The 19,272-nt window shown below is 42.0% G+C and overlaps 2 protein-coding genes across 5 annotated transcripts in view; one reads left to right on the top strand and one right to left on the bottom strand.

The window, feature by feature from the left end:
* The first annotated feature begins 2,129 nt into the window (after window positions 1-2,129).
* On the top strand, window positions 2,130-8,494 carry grsf1 (G-rich RNA sequence binding factor 1). The gene is made up of 10 exons (XM_031870565.1): window positions 2,130-2,561; window positions 3,272-3,416; window positions 3,822-3,977; window positions 4,182-4,316; window positions 4,552-4,690; window positions 4,806-4,936; window positions 5,551-5,636; window positions 5,730-5,865; window positions 6,208-6,259; window positions 6,572-8,494. The coding sequence occupies exons 1-10, from the start codon at window positions 2,349-2,351 to the stop codon at window positions 6,573-6,575; spliced, it is 1,197 nt and encodes a 398-aa protein (XP_031726425.1). The 5' UTR covers window positions 2,130-2,348; the 3' UTR covers window positions 6,576-8,494.
* Window positions 7,363-19,272, bottom strand: part of rufy3 (RUN and FYVE domain containing 3) — a 14,558-nt gene continuing 2,648 nt past the window's right edge. The window contains exons 1-18 of one of the 4 annotated variants that reach the window (XM_031870562.1): window positions 18,477-19,213; window positions 16,656-16,829; window positions 16,197-16,314; window positions 15,928-16,029; window positions 15,214-15,337; window positions 14,120-14,184; window positions 13,376-13,441; window positions 13,217-13,286; window positions 13,031-13,120; window positions 12,557-12,640; window positions 12,245-12,412; window positions 11,663-11,760; window positions 10,580-10,699; window positions 10,234-10,348; window positions 10,050-10,141; window positions 9,934-9,964; window positions 9,721-9,798; window positions 7,363-8,723 (exon numbers count right to left, since the gene is read on the bottom strand). In XM_031870562.1, coding sequence (XP_031726422.1) covers window positions 8,580-8,723; window positions 9,721-9,798; window positions 9,934-9,964; window positions 10,050-10,141; window positions 10,234-10,348; window positions 10,580-10,699; window positions 11,663-11,760; window positions 12,245-12,412; window positions 12,557-12,640; window positions 13,031-13,120; window positions 13,217-13,286; window positions 13,376-13,441; window positions 14,120-14,184; window positions 15,214-15,337; window positions 15,928-16,029; window positions 16,197-16,314; window positions 16,656-16,829; window positions 18,477-18,654 — 1,917 coding nt within the window. In that variant the 5' untranslated portion in view covers window positions 18,655-19,213 and the 3' untranslated portion in view covers window positions 7,363-8,579. Of the gene's footprint in view, window positions 8,724-9,720; window positions 9,799-9,933; window positions 9,965-10,049; window positions 10,142-10,233; window positions 10,349-10,579; window positions 10,700-10,878; window positions 11,497-11,662; window positions 11,761-12,244; window positions 12,413-12,556; window positions 12,641-13,030; window positions 13,121-13,216; window positions 13,287-13,375; window positions 13,442-14,119; window positions 14,185-15,213; window positions 15,338-15,927; window positions 16,030-16,196; window positions 16,315-16,655; window positions 16,830-18,476; window positions 19,214-19,272 lie in introns of those variants that run through there. The other 3 variants (XM_031870561.1, XM_031870564.1, XM_031870563.1) reach the window with 3 other exon arrangements.

Below are 19,272 nucleotides of genomic sequence, written 5' to 3'. Positions count from 1 at the left end.
GCCACCATTGTTTGCTGATCAGAGAGTGTTCAGAACCACAGTCCCACCCTGCTGTTGTCTGAATACCATTTAAAACACATTTTAAATGATAGGGTGCTACATCTAATGGCATTACATCTGTAAGTTCGGTCACTGGCGGTTTTGGAGTAATGAACATACCCAGTGTGCACCAACCCGGATTTCAACGTTGATTTCTGCTTGAAAACTGGTTGAAATTGGGTCTGAACATCCAAGCCTATTTTTCACCCAATTTCAACCGGCTAAAATGCGTTAAGCTCACCATGCGGGCGAAGCTGCTAGCTTGTAGCGTTTGCATGTTAGCTAGTAGCGTTAGCTTGTAGCTACAGCAGCATGGACAAACAGTAAACATAAACATGTGTGTTAGTTAATGTTGGAGACTATTTATGGACTATCGCTGTTGCCCGACGTTATAAAATGGAATATTTAGGACATTTCACATCTGTAATACACGACGGACAGTGAGTGGGGCTGTACAGTTTAAATGTGGCCCCTACCATCAGCGTATGAATGGGTGTGAATGATGACAAGTGTGAAAGCGCTTTGAGTGGTCGTGAAGACTAGAAAAGCGCTTTACAAGTCCAGTCCATTTACCATTCACTTCGATGTGGGGCAGGACTTGAGCTCTGCACCACAGGTCAACAGTGTGACAGCTAGAAGGCTTGAGCCTTTGTGAGTCAGAGGGTACATCCCAAGTCTCTTAATTGCATCCTCGTTTCCCTCACTTGCGTCTTAGTCCCTCCCACCAGGGATGCATGGAGAGACGCAAGTAAACAATGTGAGGAGAGAGGAAACAAGGAAATGTTTTTTAAGAGATATGAGACGTACTTTCTTCAGTTGCCTGTTTCTGATGACGGCGGATCAGCTGTGATCAGCTGTCAGTCGGCTTTAACAGCTGGAGAGACTTTTGATAAGTTTGTGTCTGCACACATAATCACTATACTTAATAATAGTAACTAATAATACTAAAAACTAATAAAGACAGTAATCATAACTGTAGAGGTGTTTCTCTCTGTAGCCTGTTACCTCTTTAACAAACTGTTTTCTGTGACCGATTTCTACCGATGGAATGCGTTTATTTATGAATTATATCCGTCCGTACATTTTGAAATTCAGATTGACGTCATTATTAAATAACCCAGAATGTGATTATGGTTTCTCTTGAACACTGAATTAATTTATTTGGCTCTATGTTTCAGGTTAAATTTAAATGAAATAACTCATCAAACCCGACACTCAGGAATGATCAGCCTCACATGACTGAATGAAAATGATGATAAATGGTGTAAAAAGCTCTCTCTGACTTTAATTGTATCAATAATAAAAGTTATTGAGGGAAATATCAGATCATGAAAAGACAAATCTTTCTATTAAATTCAGAAAGTTGATTGTGGTCCTTTTGTTGTTCAGACCTACAATCAACATATATTTAAACCAGATGGTGAATCATAAATCTAATCTGTGATCTGTCTTCACTGTGGTTTGAAACTCCAGTCAGTCAGTCCGATCAGCTGCAGCGTCCAATCACATAACATATGAACAATGAGGGTAAAACACTTCCTGGAAGGCTGTTCTCATGCGTCCTCGCTCATGTCTCCTTGGAGATCCCTCCTCGATCCTCGATCCTCGATCCTGGCTCCTCCAAGCAGAAATAAGAGCTTTGGGACGGCTGTCAATATGGTGCAGCAGAACAACTTCCGGTTCAAGCGAGGAAATGACAATTAAGAGACTTGGGATGTGCCCTGAGAAGCATGAGTAAATGTCAAGTTAGTTAGTGACAATACCACTTCCTGAAGACCTACTAATTTAAATATCTTATATATGGTCTATGATTAAAATACGAATAATAATTAAGTCGCAGATTAGAGATTTTTCAAATAAGAAGTGTGTGTGTGGGGGGGTTAAATGTCTTCTAAACACGTCACATATATTTAACAATTGTTTTACATAGAGTGTAAAACAAACAAAAGTGTGTTGTTTATGACATACATACTTAATAAAATACATACATACTTAATACAAAACTATGAGCTCTGCAAGGTGATGAAAATGTGAATATATTTTTGATATCTTGATTTTTCGGCTTTTGTTGTGAAAGGTCAACCGGAAGTACAAAGCGTTTAGTCGTTAGCTCGTTAGCTCCGTTAGAACTCTCGAGCTCTGCCCTTGACTGACCCACGTGAGTCAGTCTAGCTTCCTATAGCCCCATGCTAAGCCAGTAGCTTAACCAACTAGCTAAATTAAGAGGGAAACTGACTTAAAACGACTTGTTTTATCTCCTTATTTCACGCTAAAAGACCGGACCTGACACCCTGCTAGGCTAGGCGAACATGTCGCGCAACAGTAAATCTCTGTTGTCTCTACTGCAGCGGTGTGTCGCAGTCAGACAAGTAACTTTACAGACAGGTATTAAAACAAGATGCAGCAGCGTGTTCTCGGGCAGGTGCGTGTTCACTCAGGAGCCGACATGGACACCAACAACCCGGGCAGTCTGTCAGCTGCAGTCCGCAGTGAGAAGTAGCCAGTACCGCTTCTGTACCAAGGTTAGTGACTGATAATTACTGTTGACTATTCACATTTTATGCTGTGTTGTACTCTTATTTTACTATAAAGTATAGTCAAGATATTTCAATTCTACTACATTCATCTGATAGCTTTAGTTACTTTGCAGATTCAGATTAGTAATACAACATCGAAACTACTCAGCAGTACATCAAGTTATTAAGATAGTCCAACTTGTACCAGCTGCAACATTTAACTGATGTAAACAATAATGCATCACTACTTATACTAAAGTACTAAACGATCTGAATACTTCTTCCACCTCTGGCAATACTGACAAACTAGTACAGAGATGATTATCAACAGTAGTACACAGTATGAGCATCACGATATACTCAAAAGTAAAGTAGTCATTATGTAGAATGGACCGATTCAGATAAATATATATTGGATTATAATTAGAGATGCATTGATGTGTACATTGCTTTAATGTTGAGGCTTGTAAAAGTGGACCAACGAAATGTAGAACAACACTGTTGAATTACTGCCAAAGACAAATATTAAACAAATATTCAGTGCTGCATTACTTCTATTACTCAGTGATCACTACGGTAAACAGCTTAGCTGTGAACTGGACTGTACAATACCTGGAAAAACATAAACATCAACACTTAAAAAAATGCTACCGTGGTTCTTTTAACAACACTTGCTTTTGTGGCTGTATTGTCATATTTATATTTACGTCTTCCAGGCAGGAGCACCTTGTGAGGACGACTACCCGCCGCTGCCGGTCTACCCGACTGATCCAGAACCAGAGAAGAAGGAGGTGTACATCATGCAGGTGAAGGGTCTCCCCTGGTCCTGCTCGGCTCAGGACCTCCTGCAGTTCTTCTCAGGTGAGAGTTTGGATTTGGGAGAAGCGTCACACCTTCAGTTATATTTGCTTCTGACAGATGCATCAGTGTGTAAGCACTTTATTAGCTCGATGTATTTTCACAGTTTAAGTTTGTGTTTTTATTCTGTTCACTGAAGTTTATGTGATATTTGATAGTAAAGATAATTTACCAGCTATCAAAACCTTCCGCAGTATATACTGTATCTTTGTCATCACTCTTTAATAACTAAATCAATGACAAAAATGTCAGTCTTAAGTTAAAATCTTTACTGTTTATTGTACTACGAAATTGTTGTTTGCAGTGCTGATTGTCCAACATAAAAACAATTAGATGTGTGTTAACAGTTAAACATTAAGATTATGTAGAAAAATACATATTGTCTTCCGTATTGCTGCTGTATTCCAGAGTGTAGGATACGTGACGGGGTGAAGGGGATCCATCTCACCGTGGACCGGGTGGGGAGGCCGTCGGGACAAGCCTTCATCGAGATGGAGCACGAGGAGGACGTCAGCAAAGCTCTGGAGAAGCACCGGCAGTACCTCGGCCCGCGATACGTGGAAGGTTTGAGTCTTTGTTCTCCAAGCTGGTCGAAATACAGATGCAGGGAAATCACAAGTGTAAATGATCAAATGAATGGTTATTAAGCCGCTTCAGTTTCAGGGTCCTGGGGGCTTACTGTGACACTTGAACAGAGCCATCGTTCACCAAATATTGCACTGTAAATACAACAACATATACAAACAGATGCTCTGTGTGTTTCTGCAGTGTATGAAGTGACGAACAGCGACGCGGAAACCATCCTGAAGAAAGCCGTCCAGGCTCCAGCTGAGAGCAGCGTGGTGCGTCTCAGAGGTCTCCCCTTCTCCTGCACCGAGGACGACATCGGACAGTTTTTCTCGGGTAAACTTCTCCCAACTTCGTCGTACCCCGTGGCAATTTTTGGTTTTATTCCTTGTAAAATGAAATGACTTTGTTTTTGATAACCAAAGAGAGAGATTATTTGGTCGCCCCAAAGTATTTCAATTAATATACATGGATGAGTTCCTTAAAAATATTTTACCAAAAGAGAGGATACATGATTAAAGACTTTGTTTAATGATAAAAATAAGATTCAGTATCTGTTTGTGTGTCTCAGGTTTGGACATCATGGAGAATGGGATCACCATCGTCACGGACCGCAAAGGAAGAAACTCTGGAGAGGCCTTTGTGCAGTTTTCCTCCCAAGAAGCAGCTGACAAAGCTCTGCAGAGAGACAGAGATGTTATCGGAAACAGGTGGGACGCTGCTCACGTGCCCATTGAGGCCCGTACCAATGCTTCTCTCATCTCTTGAGGAACACAAGTCTTTGATTTGTCTCTTCACGAGCATCTGTGCTGCTTGTATTTGCAGATACATCGAGGTGTTTCCCAGCAGAAGGGAGCAGATTTATTCAAGCTGGATGAAGAAGACGAGTTCAGCTTCTCCTCACGCCGGCCCTCAGTCAGCAAACAGGACTGCCTTTGCCTCACAGAACAAAACTGGTGAGGTTGTATTGACTTATTAGCTCCTCCCTCCCAAAAGGACAAGGGGTTAAAAATGTAAAATGAAAAAAGAACCAGGGTGAAAATCTGGCTTTTATATAATAATTTGAAGCTCAAACACTGTTGTTCAACTGTGTACTGTGGTGCATAATGTGATACTTATATCTGGATCCGTAATTCGATTCAATGGTCCAATATCATCATCTTAAAGATGCGCCTTTATTTTGAAATTCCCATTGCTCGTCTGCGTCTCCACTTCCTACAGAGCTCAGGAATACAATAGTCAGATCATATTTTAGTTGCTTGTTGTGAGTCGATAGTATAAATGTCACTGATGGTGTTAAATGGAAACAATTGGGCTGAATTGAATCCAAATCGTACTGTGGCAGACTTTGTGATGTCAGCAAATATCGTATCATTGTCCAAAGAAACAATTTAATATTGTGTCGTAGTGAAACATGTGATCAGTTATTTTCAGTGAAAGTTGTTTTAAATACAAATGAAAGGTCAACTAGGTTAGTAGACTGTGTTAAAGTGGGGAGATATTTTAAAGACAAATTAGTTGATTAATTTGTTGTAGACCTGGATGTGAACTGACTCATGTGCTCCACCAGGATCCGCTCAGAGCTCGGCTCTGCTGCGCCACTACATCCACATGAGAGGACTTCCCTTCCAGTCGTCCGGAGAAGACATTGTTAAGGTAAAAAATAAAGAGAGGCTGGTTGCGTTTGTTGCATTAGAGGTCACTTTGCACGTGGTTTTTATATGGTATGTGTTTGTTTTCCTCTTGCAGTTCTTCTCTCCTCTAGCTGTGTCTAAGATCCTGATTGAATGCGGTTCTGAAGGGAGGCCGAGCGGAGAGGCCGAAGTTTACTTCAGTTGCCACCAGGACGCCTTGACCGCCATGTCCAGAGACAGGATGTACATAGGTGAGACGGGATGTACGTAGGTGAGACGGGATGTACGTAGGTGAGACGGGATGTACGTAGGTGAGACGGGATGTACGTAGGTGAGACGGGATGTACGTAGGTGAGACGTGAGACGGGATGTACGTAGGTGAGACGGGATGTACGTAGGTGAGACGTGAGACGGGATGTACGTAGGTGAGACGTGAGACGGGATGTACGTAGGTGAGACAGGATGTACGTAGGTGAGACGTGAGACAGGATGTACGTAGGTTTACAGCGGCGTATAAATTATTTTTTGGGGCTTTGATTGAATGAGTGCTGTTGATTTAAACTGAACATATGAACCTTCTCTGATTTCTTCAGGAGAAAGATACATCGAGTTATTCCTGAACTCTGACCCAGAATCTGACAGGAGGTGAGAAAGCTGAAAATTCTCACATCTTGATGGAAAAATACTCAATTTTTATACTTCTTATTCACATGTTTAAGCAAGTTTCAAAGGAGACATAATTGTACATTTCTTAAAGACTGTTCGGTTTACTGAGCTGGTTTCCTCTTAGATGTAACACAGAAGATATAATTACAAGCTGGGAATTTCCAGCTTTTTATGGAACAAAGAACACCACGCTGCAGTCTCTGTGCTGCTTCCCTTTTGTAAAAAGAAGAAATTTTGATATACTTATGTGAATTTACCGTTTTACTGTTGCTGTTCTATTTTCTCCTCTAGGTGAACACACACGCAGGACGATTGTATTTATTTTCCAGCCTGACTTGGACATCGAACAATAAACATTCTGGTGTCAAAAGACAAACTTCATCGCCTTCACTGTCTCTATCCAACAAGAGGGAGTTCATTACAGTCCGAGATCGACGTAAACAACTTATAATAAAGAGCATTCCACTGAGTCATTGTAGTGAAGATGACAAACATTAAAATATGGAACAAAATGCTGTTTACTTGTTTGTTTCGACACCTAGAAGAGAGAAATCATCAGATAATGTGAAGCTGAGCGGTACAGCAGAGTCATGACATGTCTCAGAACATTTATTTATTATTTCCACATATTAGTCTGAGGATTTAATTCTGTAAATCAAAAGAGCAGTTTTGGAAAACTGTTGAATGTGTCGTTAATTCTATTTCTCATAATCAAACGTGCATATAGCCATTTATTTACTTATGTTGTACCAGCTGGAGTTGGCCAATCAAATCACTTCAAAATGAAGAGGTTTTAATTGTCTTTTCTCTTAAGAAGTATTCAATAAACTAATAAGTTATGCTACAAAATTAGCTTTGAAAGTGAGTGGTGTGTTTTTATGAAATATAGAAAGGTTAATTAAAGAGGGGATGCATCTTTAAAACACTTAACTATCCACTTATGAGTATTTTCTCTAACGAGCAAAATAAGTTTAACAGAATAAACAAATCACATCCTTCACAATATAAAAAAGTCCTTTTAGTTCAGAGGAGCTGAGGATTATCTGTGAAACATGTTAAAATAATCCAGAGTCACACACCAGTAACATTTAATAAAAGTTTATTGTTGATCTAAGAAGCATTTCCATCTGGCGGGTTAATTAGCTTCAACAAGAACGACTAAGCTGGATTTACTGAGCGTCTAACTATTCTTCATATGAATCAACACAACATAAAATCAGCTGTTATAAAGATGCACGGAGCGTCCACTGCAAGCCAGTCAGGCGGAGAGCCATGCATTTAAAAGTGCCGTAATATGATGAGACTAGAATCTAAATATCTCAATGTTTAGAATTTAGTCCGAGTCTGATGTGACAGCTACAGTAGCCACATTATTTTACCCAGAATACTCCGCTTTGTAAACTTGAAGGAACAGGCTGATATTTTGGGACATTTGCAGAGATCTAGATCACTTTCATATTGAGAGTGGATTCAATCTAACTCAACAAGACCGAGACTAAGACTAGATGAACTCTAGCAGTCTGGGATCACAATGTGATTTATCTTGAATACTTTTCTGCTCTTAACTTCTGCATTTACAGTTTTACAATCTTCATAACTCATGACACTGAGTGCATCTCTAATGTATATTTATCATTGTTTACTTAGAGTATAAAATGCTTTCTGACCGCACACGTCTTCCACAAAATGCTAACATGTTTAATATCATAGTATGATATAATATTTGGTCAGAGAGTATTTGGGATAATTGATGTTTGTCAGCATCAGAGGCCACTTTGAGAAAGAGTGATAATTCATGCTTCACCCGAGTGAAACAGTTCATCACATATACGGATCTATATATGATTAATAGCTGCGTTATAGTGAAACACAGGTGTCCATTTTTTTCCTTTTTCATCTTTTAAAACTAAATTATTTAAAATATATAATGTCAGTTGACCCTTTTAATCAATAATCCACTTAGTGGACATCGTGGAAAGTCAGTTTCTCTTTTTTTAAACGCATGAGAGGATTCCAGTTGTTTTTTTTACAGCTTTTTAAATGCAGGTTTTCACGAAAGCAGCTAAACATTTTCAGCCAGAAAGAAAGAATTATGGCGACACCAGCGCATGAAAACCTGCATCCAGACGGCTCTCAGTGGCAAATGTCTTTACATCACTAACCTAAAGTAACTGAAAGAAGTTCAGGACTCCATCGGGTCTTTCATAACGCCTCGAGTCACAAAGTCACAAAGTGCATTTTTGCAGTGCCAGCTCTACAAGCTGAACGCCTCTGGTTGGCGGTGAAATGCAGCGCTGCTTCATGTCGGCGTCGAGGCGTACTGCTGCAGTAACAGAGAGAAGCAGGCGGTGCACACGGTCTCCGGGAGGATGGAGGAAGGCAGCGGCAGCTCGTTGGACACGCAGCTCTCACAGAAGACGCCGCCGCAGTTCTTACACTGTTTCTAGAGATAAAGCACAGGGAGAGAGAGCTCACAGCCACAGGACTTCCTTGAGCAAAACGTCCAAAAGGACCAATAAACCATCTGACATTTATTCTGATTTTGACATTAAATTATGCAACAGCTGCATTGATCCAACTGAAGATTAAAAAAGTAACCATATTGTTTCTTTAAAGCGGTCTGACTTCTTGTTATCCTGTTTCCACGTCTCATCTTCAGACATCGACGTTGATAGAGCTGCTAGTGTGGATAATAAGAATGGATTCAACCGTCCATCATGGAGGAGGAGCGCTCCTCCTTATTATGTGATAATAAAGCCTCATTTGAAAAGAGTATGATGTATCTAAATCCAGTTTGTTTAAAGTTACATTTAATCTGATCACTGGTTGTCAATTCCTATAAAAACGTTCTTGTTAAAGGAGAACTTCGGTATTTGTCGAAGTGACACTAAAAGTGCTCGTTGTTGCCACTGACTCAGATTGTTGTTAGCGTCTGACAACATTACAAAAAGAACCGTGCAGAGAAATAAAACCCTCGGCCACATTGTCAAAATCAGCTAAATATTGAGCCGTGACATTGGGAATCTTTTAAACAGCACTGAGCTACTCTTTCTGTACTCAAACACAACAAACTGTGAAAACACCGATGGCTCTTGGTCAGACACGAGAAACAGACGCAAAAGTGAAGAGATTTTTATTTCTTTCCAAAAAGTTATCAGACACTTATAACAATCTGAGCCGGTCAGAGGCAAAAGCAAACACTTTTAGAGGATGATAAAGTGACCGTGAGGAGTTTCCCCGAGTCTGTCTGGAGCGTTCTCCTTCAATATTGGACCAATTTCAAAAGATGTCGTCCCCATTAGTCATAAAAATAAAATAGAGTAGGAAAAATACCAAAGTTACCCTTTAAGGTAAAGACCGGTCCGCTATGAGCGTCTTCGGATTGATAGTTCACTCCGTATTATAAACTTTTAATGAGACAAGAAGCTCCATCTCTGTACCTTTGTCTTCAAGAGGGAGTCGTCCTGTTCACACATCGTGCAGACGGAGGGCTGACTGATCTCCACGAAGGACTCGTCCTGCAGAAAGTAAATCAATAACGACATGTTGATTACAGCCATTATGGGATTTGAAAGTTGTTGTTTTTCCTCATAAACAGATCCATCTTCAGATAATTAAACATTTTACTTTGTTTTACTTTACTCAGATCTCACCTCTTCGTCCTCGTGGTGCGACCTCGAGGACCTTAAAAAGGTGGAGAAGAGGATAAATGAATAAAATAAAAACAACTCAAATATATTTGTATTGTTTCTAAATGAAAGCTACTTACAGGCTGGAGCTCAGACTTGTTTTGTCCTCTGCTCCTGTGTTCAACTGGTCGCTCTCCTTCTCTCTTCTGCCTGATGGGGATTCTGGGACACGCTGTCAGTAAAACACACACATACTAATGACACACCAGGACAGAGTAGTTCAGCTCCTCTTTACATTTTGCATCCTCGTGGCCGCAGCTTTACTTTTGGGATGTTCTCCGGGAGTCTCCTCTCCCTCCGAGGAGCTCTGGACTGTCCGGCGTCGTGGTGCTCACTCCTTCGCTCGCGCTCTTTCCTCAGCTCCAGCTCCAGATTAGACCTGAAACCAGACAAACAATGCAGTCAACACAAGTTTATACTAAAAACACACATTCATCATAATCGTGCTTTTGGCCGAAGAAAATAAATGAATAAAACAAATAAAGAAGACAAATATACCAAACAGAAAAACTAGAATTAATGCCACAAATGAAATGAAACGAAGGATTTATAATCACCATAAACAAACATTACCCTCACGCATAATGTTTACCATTCACCCAGACTCTACCTGTGCCTCCTCAGCTGCTCCACCTCCACCTGCAGACTCTCGATTTTGTCCCCAAACTCCTGTTTGAAGAGCCGGTTGGCCTCCAAAGCCAGAGCCCTCTCTCTCTCAGCCTGTTTGCATCTGGTCAGGGGAGGGGGGGGCGTTACATAAACTTATGGTAAAATGAAAACGTGACGGAAAAGAAAAGAAAAGAAAACATGGTGGGAACTCAAACAAAAACAAAAATAAAAACAGAAAAAAAATGAAGAGCTGACTGAAATCCAACAAGGAAAACTTTCCCCAAAGAAGACGAAGCCGTCTGCCGTTTGTTTATCGTTTTATTAGCCTAATGATTACTACAGTTTACACCAAGGGTATGTTCACATACAGTTCCTTTCCTTCTCTCTTTATCTCGCTCCTGTCCCGCCGTCTACATGTTGGACAACATTGGACTAAACATCGGTCTGTGCTGGTTGAAGTTACTCAAGCCCAGCCTCTGGTAGTGGTCTTATTCTTTGGAATAACATTACATCAAGTCCACTACCTCCCAAACCTCCAGGACGTGTCCATCAAAAACCGCTCAGACGCCATCTACTCGTCTTACCTTTGCCAAAAAATAAATAAAAAAGCATTAATGCTGTATTTTTAGAAACCAGATCTGCCAGAGAACACAAGGATTGAGGGCCACTAAAAGGATTCAGTCCACACTAGAAGCTCGAAGCTGATGCTGGAGAGCCACTGCAGGAGGTTTTTTTTTAATTATTATTTTCAACAACAAAGGCGCATCGTACAGAAAAGATAACATCCTAGTTTGGTTATTTCTATGTTAGACAGGGTTGTATGTTTGCATTGAGACTCGTGAGCGCTACTGCTGCAGCTGCAGCAGCTTCCCCGCTGCCGAGTTGAGGTTGCGGGCCTGCTTCACCACATGCTTCTCACTGAGCACGCCATCAAAACAAAGAATGACCATGAGGAAAACAATAATGCGAGAGTGGAGGGAGAAGAATGACAAAACAGGACAATAAGATGTTTTTGTAGGCAAATGGTTCCGCCAAATAATTATTCAAAAATAGCAAACATGGCTGTGGAGGAAACTGTGCTCACCTGGTCTCCATCTGCTTCACGGTCCCGCTCATCTGGTTGATTTTCTCCTCCAGGCGGGAGATGGCTTCACTCTTGTGTTTGGAGCCGGCGTCGGCACTCTGAGGGAGACGAGTAACGTCACGTCACTGGAAACAACTTCTCAAATGTCTCGATAAAACTGGAAGAGTTTGGTGATTCTGTCACACTTTAACTACAACAGAGTTGTGAAGTCGCACCGCTGCTTCTTCCCATAACACTGTCAGATGAGTGACAGCAGCACACTTCTATAGCTTCTCTTTTCTGCAAGAATTATCCAGTGTCTTTATACAAATCAGTCCAGATTTTATGCAATAATAATGCAAATTTGCTGACGTGCAGGAAAAGACACATTGGACATCCAAACACAGGGAGAGGTGTTTGTTAGGAAGCGACATTTCTGAGGAGAGACCCTGCAGCGAAGGCTGCTTCGCACCACTCAGTCACAGATTCCACACTTAAGAACCAGAGACGTAACTGAGGACATCTGTGGATGCTCTGCACGGTGAAGCCGCTCAGCATCCTGCACGGCGGCCGGCACTGACGCGGTGAAAACATCCGCCTCACCTGTGACTTGTGGTTGAGCTGTTGGTTGATGACGCGGAGGTCCTCCAGCTGCTGCCGGAGCTCCACCAGAGCGTCCTGCTTCTCGCAGACGTCTTTCTCCAGCATCTTCATGGACAGCTCCATCTCCTGCTTCATCCCGATCTGCACCTCCAGCTCCTTCTCCACATCCTGCACACAGAGAGTCTTCTACTTCACATACACACTTCTACCTCCATAGGTTCTGCACATACAAATTGCAAAAGACATCTATAGATACTCTGAGAACATAGAGGGTTTAGAGTAGAGGAGAATTTGAAAGAGCCTGAAACTCACCAACCGAAGCAAAGTTTCCTCTTTGAGCTGCTTGCGTGTTTCTCCCAGCACTTGTCCGTCTGGTGCCGAGTCGCTTCTTGTAGCCTGAAACATGTAAACGACAAAAAACGGCAACGCACATTTACAACCCAGGGAACTATTTTAAAGTATTTAACCGTAAAGCCGGACCCGAGTTGGTGTTGAGAAGAGTGAAGATGCGATCAGAAACTAATATCTCAACATGAATATCTATCACAACACGACGAATAGGATAACTCATAAATGGATGCTAATTGCAATAAACTATGTTGGATTTTTGTGGTTTATAAAAGAGACAAAACTCCTCACGTGTGTTAAAAAAAAAACACTTACGTAACACATTTTAGTAATGTGTTAATAAGATATCGTCCGGTACAATTCTAATAAAAGTCAGTGAAATGTTGGCTTATGAAGGGGATTCTTTCCTACAAACAGTTAGATGGATGATGCGCTCACCTTCCTGGACTCCAGCTGATACGAGCTCTCCTCCTTCACTCGCTCCACGTCTTCTTGTAAAGTGATGATCCGGTTATTTGCCACAGCGAGCTGCGGAGACAAAAGTCAGGACAACACTTCCTTCCGTGAACAAGAAAGAAACCCAGCAGCCAGTGTCGGGAAGTTCAGCCGCGAGTCGACTCTCACCTCTTCTGTGAGCTTCGTGTTGGACTTCTCCAGAGCGTCCACCTTGGCCTGGAGGTTGTTCACTGAAGCACTGCAAGCAGACAGAAACATCCCATGAGTCAGCAGCTCAACAAGCAGCTAAACGAAGGCGGTGGAGAGAGACGGGCCACGCGGACTCACCTCAAATGTCTGTTCAGCTCCTCCACGTAATTCTTCTGGTCGAGAATGGCTGTGATCTGACCGTCACTGAGGAAGAGGAGAGAGAGGAAGAGGAATGAACCGACAAGTAGATGGAAGAAAGACATCCCAGCGTTCTAACAACTAACACATGTAGTTAGCTTTTAATTCAAACAAGTTGTCTAACAGCTAATAGTTAACGATGGTTTATCTCTGATTGCTATGGGAGCTCATTAACGCCAGTGTGATGAAACAAAAGATCCTTTAAGTCTTTATAATGAGAAACTATTAATATTATGACTTCGTATCTTAAACTAAAGACTTTTTTTAAACCCAAAGAATTACAGATTATTTAATAAGTGCTGTACTAAGTGCTCTAATGCAACTACCGTTTCTTTATCAATATTTATTATCTCTCCCTTAAAAAAACAACAATAAATATTAATAATATAATAAATATAAATAAGAAAAGTCTTAATTTTGCTGCCAGAACAAATGTGTTATTACAGTTAACTAGTGATGAGGGTCCTTCTTCTAACGGTTATTTTTAATTATCTTTAACCTCAACTAACCTGTGATTTACCTGCAATATAAACTCTCCTGTAACTTCCTGAATACGTTTGTTGATCTGTTTTTGTTTCTTAGCTCATACACGCGTTTTCTTATGATTATAATTGTTCTTGTGTAATAAATACATTCTTAAAACAAACAAATAAGCTTTAAACCAATAAAGACAGCGGCGCTCACCCCTCTGCACTCTTACTGCTGTGTCCACCATCTTTGAGGTACATTGAAAAATCAATCACGCCGACCTGCAGAAGTAATTCAGGAAGAAACAGAAAATCAATGACGATGAAACCACACATCAGTTCATACGTAACAAAGAATAAACAATAACACGACGACTAGCCTTACTAACGTGTGCACTTAGACAACCTAAGATGCGCACGGTGTTTTCATGCATTACGTCCTTTTGTATTTTAACACATGAATCTTTTGTCCTGGTTAAGATGCATTCAGGTCATTTAAATGTTTTAGCAGTCATGCAGCCGCTAATTAACGACAGGTTGGTAAGTGGAGAGCTTTCGCTTCCTCGTACTTGGAGTAATGATCGTTTACTGAGCGGGAGACAAACTGGCCACCTGCCAGTCCTCCCGGCTACTCTGGCTTCAGTCCCGAACTGAAGACTGATAAGAGGCTGAGGCAGAGATTTAGAAAGGCCGTCTATGTCGATGGAATTACCTCAAGAACAGTGACGAGGGTAAAAACTACCGTCTGTTACATCTGCACTGTAGACTTTAAAACAAAACAACAAAAAACACTGTTTTTCACACAGAAAGAAATATTTGAATAAGAAACATATTAATATCATAAAATCAAATTTAGGCTATCACATGTTTTATAATGATTGGATTGTTATATCAATACTGTTGGTCCATTGATCCCAATACAGACTATAAAAACCTGTTGGATGATCCGAGTTCAGCTTCTGAATGAACAAAACTGACTCTGGAAAAAGAAAATCTTCTTCTTCTTCTTACAGACTTTTTTTGGTGAAATCTCTCCACTTCTTGGGCATGTGCTAGAATATTTGCACACAGCCCAACACCTGCCCTTATATGGCGTTTCCAATGCAATCAATGAACACACGACTCTAATTTCTTTCTCTAAATATGAGAGAAATTTTAAAGAAAGTTGCTGCTTGAGGCCCAAAGTGTCAAAACCCAGAAGTCTGATTATTTCTTCTTCTCTCCCTTCCTTCCTGTGACAGCGGGGGAAACATGTTCTTGTGTTGCTGCAGCTCCGGGTGTCGTTAGAAGTTAAATAGACAGCAGGATTACCTGAGAGTCCAGGTCCTCTCCCTTCATACACAGATTAGCGTCGATGACATTTAGTCCAACGAGCAGCCCGGCGATGACGGCTCCCTCCTCCTCCATCATCAACGCGTTCGCCTCATAGAACTCACTGCAGAGACGAGACGGAAGGTTATTCTTTCATCTAGTTTAGCTAACCTGTATTTTTGCAGGAAAGTCTGATTGAGATTTATAATCTCTTCTCCGAGGAAGTCCCGGCCGACAACAACATTCAAGTTTCACAAATAAAAGTACAAATAACAGATTACCGTCACTGTTGGGGAAAAATAAATATAATCAAGAAAGTTTTGACGAATAGGGTCTAATGAAAGATGCTATTCTGTTGCATTATGGGAAATGTAGGACCCAGTGTATTTGAAGCGTCAGCCATAATAGGGCCTAAAATTCAACATCTGCTTCTTAAATTCTGACCATAAACAAGGAAACTGTCCACCGCTTTTTTACTTTGTTGTGACTTTCCCCTTTAATTTTCCCAAACACGGTGCATGGAATGTGACTTAAGAGAACTACATATGGCCTTGGCGCTGGTTGGTCAAGGTGGGGCAACGTACGTGCAGACTGCTTTCATGAGGCGATCGACATAAAAACAAATAAAACAAAAACAATATCATGGATAAGATCTGAGCCTCACTTCTACAGCATTATTCTAGGAGCCAATAGGTCTCAACGCAGTCAACACACCTGAGCAGGTCCTTTCTGTTGATGATGGTCTTCATGTAGTCGGAGAGTTTCTTCTGCATCAAAGCCAGTCGCAACCAGGCACGACCTCGTCCCAGAGGAGTTCTGGAACCAAATAAAGTAAAGAAAACAACCGCTTCAAATCTGTCATGGCCGCCAGAGTTAACCGTTGCCACATTGTGTGCACACATTTTGGAAAAGGGCATTGATAATATCAACTAAATCTGAAGTTATGACTGCGTTTCTTTAGGGAATGGACGTAACGGACTGACCTGAGGCCGGGCAGGTCTTTGACACTGGCAGTGATCTCTCCTGCTTCAGGCGTCAACTTCTCAACCAGCTCCAGCGCCCCCCAGAACGACTTGTTCTGCCCCAGGAAGGTCTTCTTGGCTGAGGGTTGACAGACGGTGCTTGTTGAGACATTTGGGTTTACAGAACCATCACACTGGGCAACATACAGAGCAACGGAAACTACCCGGGAATAATCTTTTCAAAGAAGTGCGTCTCTTCTGTTGGTTTGAATGAGAGGGACGATGTTAGTAAGTAAATATGCATCACAACCACACAGATTTATGGGTTTTATAAGTACTCTGGGACTGAAAAACGTCCTGTACGAACATTTTTGTACAGTTATCAAAGCGGTCGAGATCTCGAAGGTTTACAGGCTTGTAAGAGCCGCCAACTTACGCAGCTTTGAAGGGGTGACAGCGCGCAGAGCGCCGAGTACGTACTTTTCAACCCGTGCTTCAGACAGTGCTCCATCACCACGAAGAACTGCTGGAGAGGTGCGTAGTCAGAGTCCAGTGTGCGTCCCAGGTTGAGAGCGGACTCGATCAGGCCCTTGATGCTCAGTTTGGCCATGTTCATCAAGTTAAGCCTCTCGATCGCAATGGGATCCTTGGGATCTAAAAGAGATGGAGAAAGAGGTCACCATAGTCCTCGTAGTAATGACACAGAGCGGACTAACAGCAGGAATGACTCAGCAGATAAAGTTATCGAGAGCCGTCAGAGGGGGAAAACATTTTACATGGTTCTGTATTTCCTTCAGTGCTACGAGATCCAATGTTCTCCAGGAAGGAAAAGTGAAGTCGTTTTGAAATAGAAACACAAGACGACAAAATGAGCTTTTGTTGGAAACAAAGAAAAGTTATGTTTTTATGTAGACAGAATGCAACAACATGACGGATGAACGTTTCATTCAGAGTAAAGAGAAAAACGTAAGGAGCCTACATTTACTCAAATTGTATTTTTATACAATTTTTAAAGTATTTTACACCTTTGGTTACTACAGACTCAGAATATAATACTAGATAGATAGATAGATAGATAGATAGATAGATAGATAGATAGATAGATAGATAGATAGATAGATATAGACCCAACAATATATAAAGTAATTAAAATGAGCTCAACCTTTATCAGCAGCAACATTAAAGTGATGAACACAATAATTATAATCCAATAATATACATTGTTCTGAAAAGGGCAAGTCTACATAATGCGCTCCTTTTACTTTTGGTATTTATATTATATCTTGATCTTAACATTTTGCACTTTTACTGAAGGAAATGTTTAAATGCAGGACTTTTACTTGTAACAGAGTATTTCTACTTTTACTGAAGTACAAATCTGAGCACTTCCTCCACCAAGTTAAGATAGTCGGCTTCCTACAAGGAAGCATTCAAATATCACCTGCTACACAGAGAAATGCGCAAGCACCACGTGTGTAAAGTAAAGGTTACATGTTCCTTACATTTGAGCTAAACAGGTTAACATGTGATAATATTGCAAAGAAATTAAAAATATCAATATCAGCTGGGATTGAATGACCATTCTAGTTCTAGATTATTAGATACAAGTCAGCATCCCTGATAATAAACAGTCACTGTCTGTTAAAGCTGCTCTGAGATATCTGTACAGTAGAGCTGCTGCAGTGTTGAATTTGAAGTCTGGGCCGCCTGCGTTACTCATGAAAACCGTGGATCTGCGCGTCAGACCGTCTGTGAGAGAGAGAGGCGTGGCAAGAGATGAGGAAGAGGAAAAGCCTCGCCGCACAGCTGATATTATGTTTCCCATCATATTTAAAATCATAAACTACAATATATATGCTGCAGAATGCATCTGTTCAAAACAAGCTTTGTGTTCACGGACAGATCTGAATATCTGGATTCAGTTGCATCTGAAAATCCACAACGTACAAACCTGTGTGTTGCATTTAGTCAGATTAAGGTAAACAGACACCAAACATTAGGCTTTATATGATTGTTGTAAATCCTCACGACAGAACAAGCAGCACTTCCTGGTTGTTTTGCTGCGCGGCCCTGGCTTATTTACAAGCAGCGTCATCCTGCTGTGCAACTCTCAGACATCAAACCGTCTCGCCCGACATCCATCGGGACAACGGCTCAGACAGACACGTCGTCACCACACCAAAACGTGTTGCGTCCGAGGACCCTCCCCGAGGACCCTGTGTGGACCCCGTGTGCCACCACGCCCAAACAAGAGAGCTCACTGTGCACTCAGACCTCCAATGAGCTAACCAGTCACATTACCTTCATGGGCCGGCTCGGGGTCGGGCGTCAGGGAGATGTCGTTGAGCTCGCGGAGGCAGAGCCACTCGCCGTCGACGGACACGCGGAAGTTGCAGAGATAGATGGTCTCCCGGGCGGCCTGGGTGATCTTGTCGGTGGTGGGGGTGGGGGTTTCGCTCTGAGGCATCAGATCAGACATGATGACTCAGCTGATGCAAAAACCAACACCAGCCGAGGGGGGAAAGAGAAAAGGGCGAAGTAGCTTTTTGTTCCACAAACCAGTGGAGGCCACCAGCCCCCTTCCCAGGAAAATGACAAGTCGGAGAGAAGAGGGATGAAAAGAGCATCAAAACAAAAAGAGGATAAAAGGCCAGAAGACGGGGGAAGGCCCACAGCGGCTCTCAGCAGGTGCTAGAAAGGGTGCTGCTCTTCCTCCTCTTTATGCCTGCATCCTCCTCCTCTCCTTGTTACAACTGAGTGAAATACGCTGCTGTCTTGAGAGAGGCTGCCCTGTCCTCTCCTCTCCTCAACACCCCCTCCTCCTCCTCCTCCTCTTCAACCTTTTGTAATCCCCTTTCGCACAGACTGAGGGGGGTGGGGGGGGATTTAAAATGCAGGAGAGCACCGTATTAAATAATCACAGCCCTCCTCCGGTCGGCTCAGCACCGGTTCGCTCTGATTTCACTGCCTGTGTGCACCGCAGCGAATGCACTGGGTGGGTGTCGACCAAAGATGGCTGACGGTAGCACTGAGTACAGCAACACATCATCACGTGAGCAGATGGTGCACGCGTAAATGGGGATCAGAGCGAACCGGT

Source organism: Anarrhichthys ocellatus, unplaced genomic scaffold, assembly GCF_004355925.1.
Source record: "Anarrhichthys ocellatus isolate YVR2014 unplaced genomic scaffold, GSC_Weel_1.0 scaffold53, whole genome shotgun sequence".
NCBI lineage: Eukaryota > Metazoa > Chordata > Actinopteri > Perciformes > Anarhichadidae > Anarrhichthys > Anarrhichthys ocellatus.
This window is presented reverse-complemented; position numbering and strand designations above follow the sequence as displayed.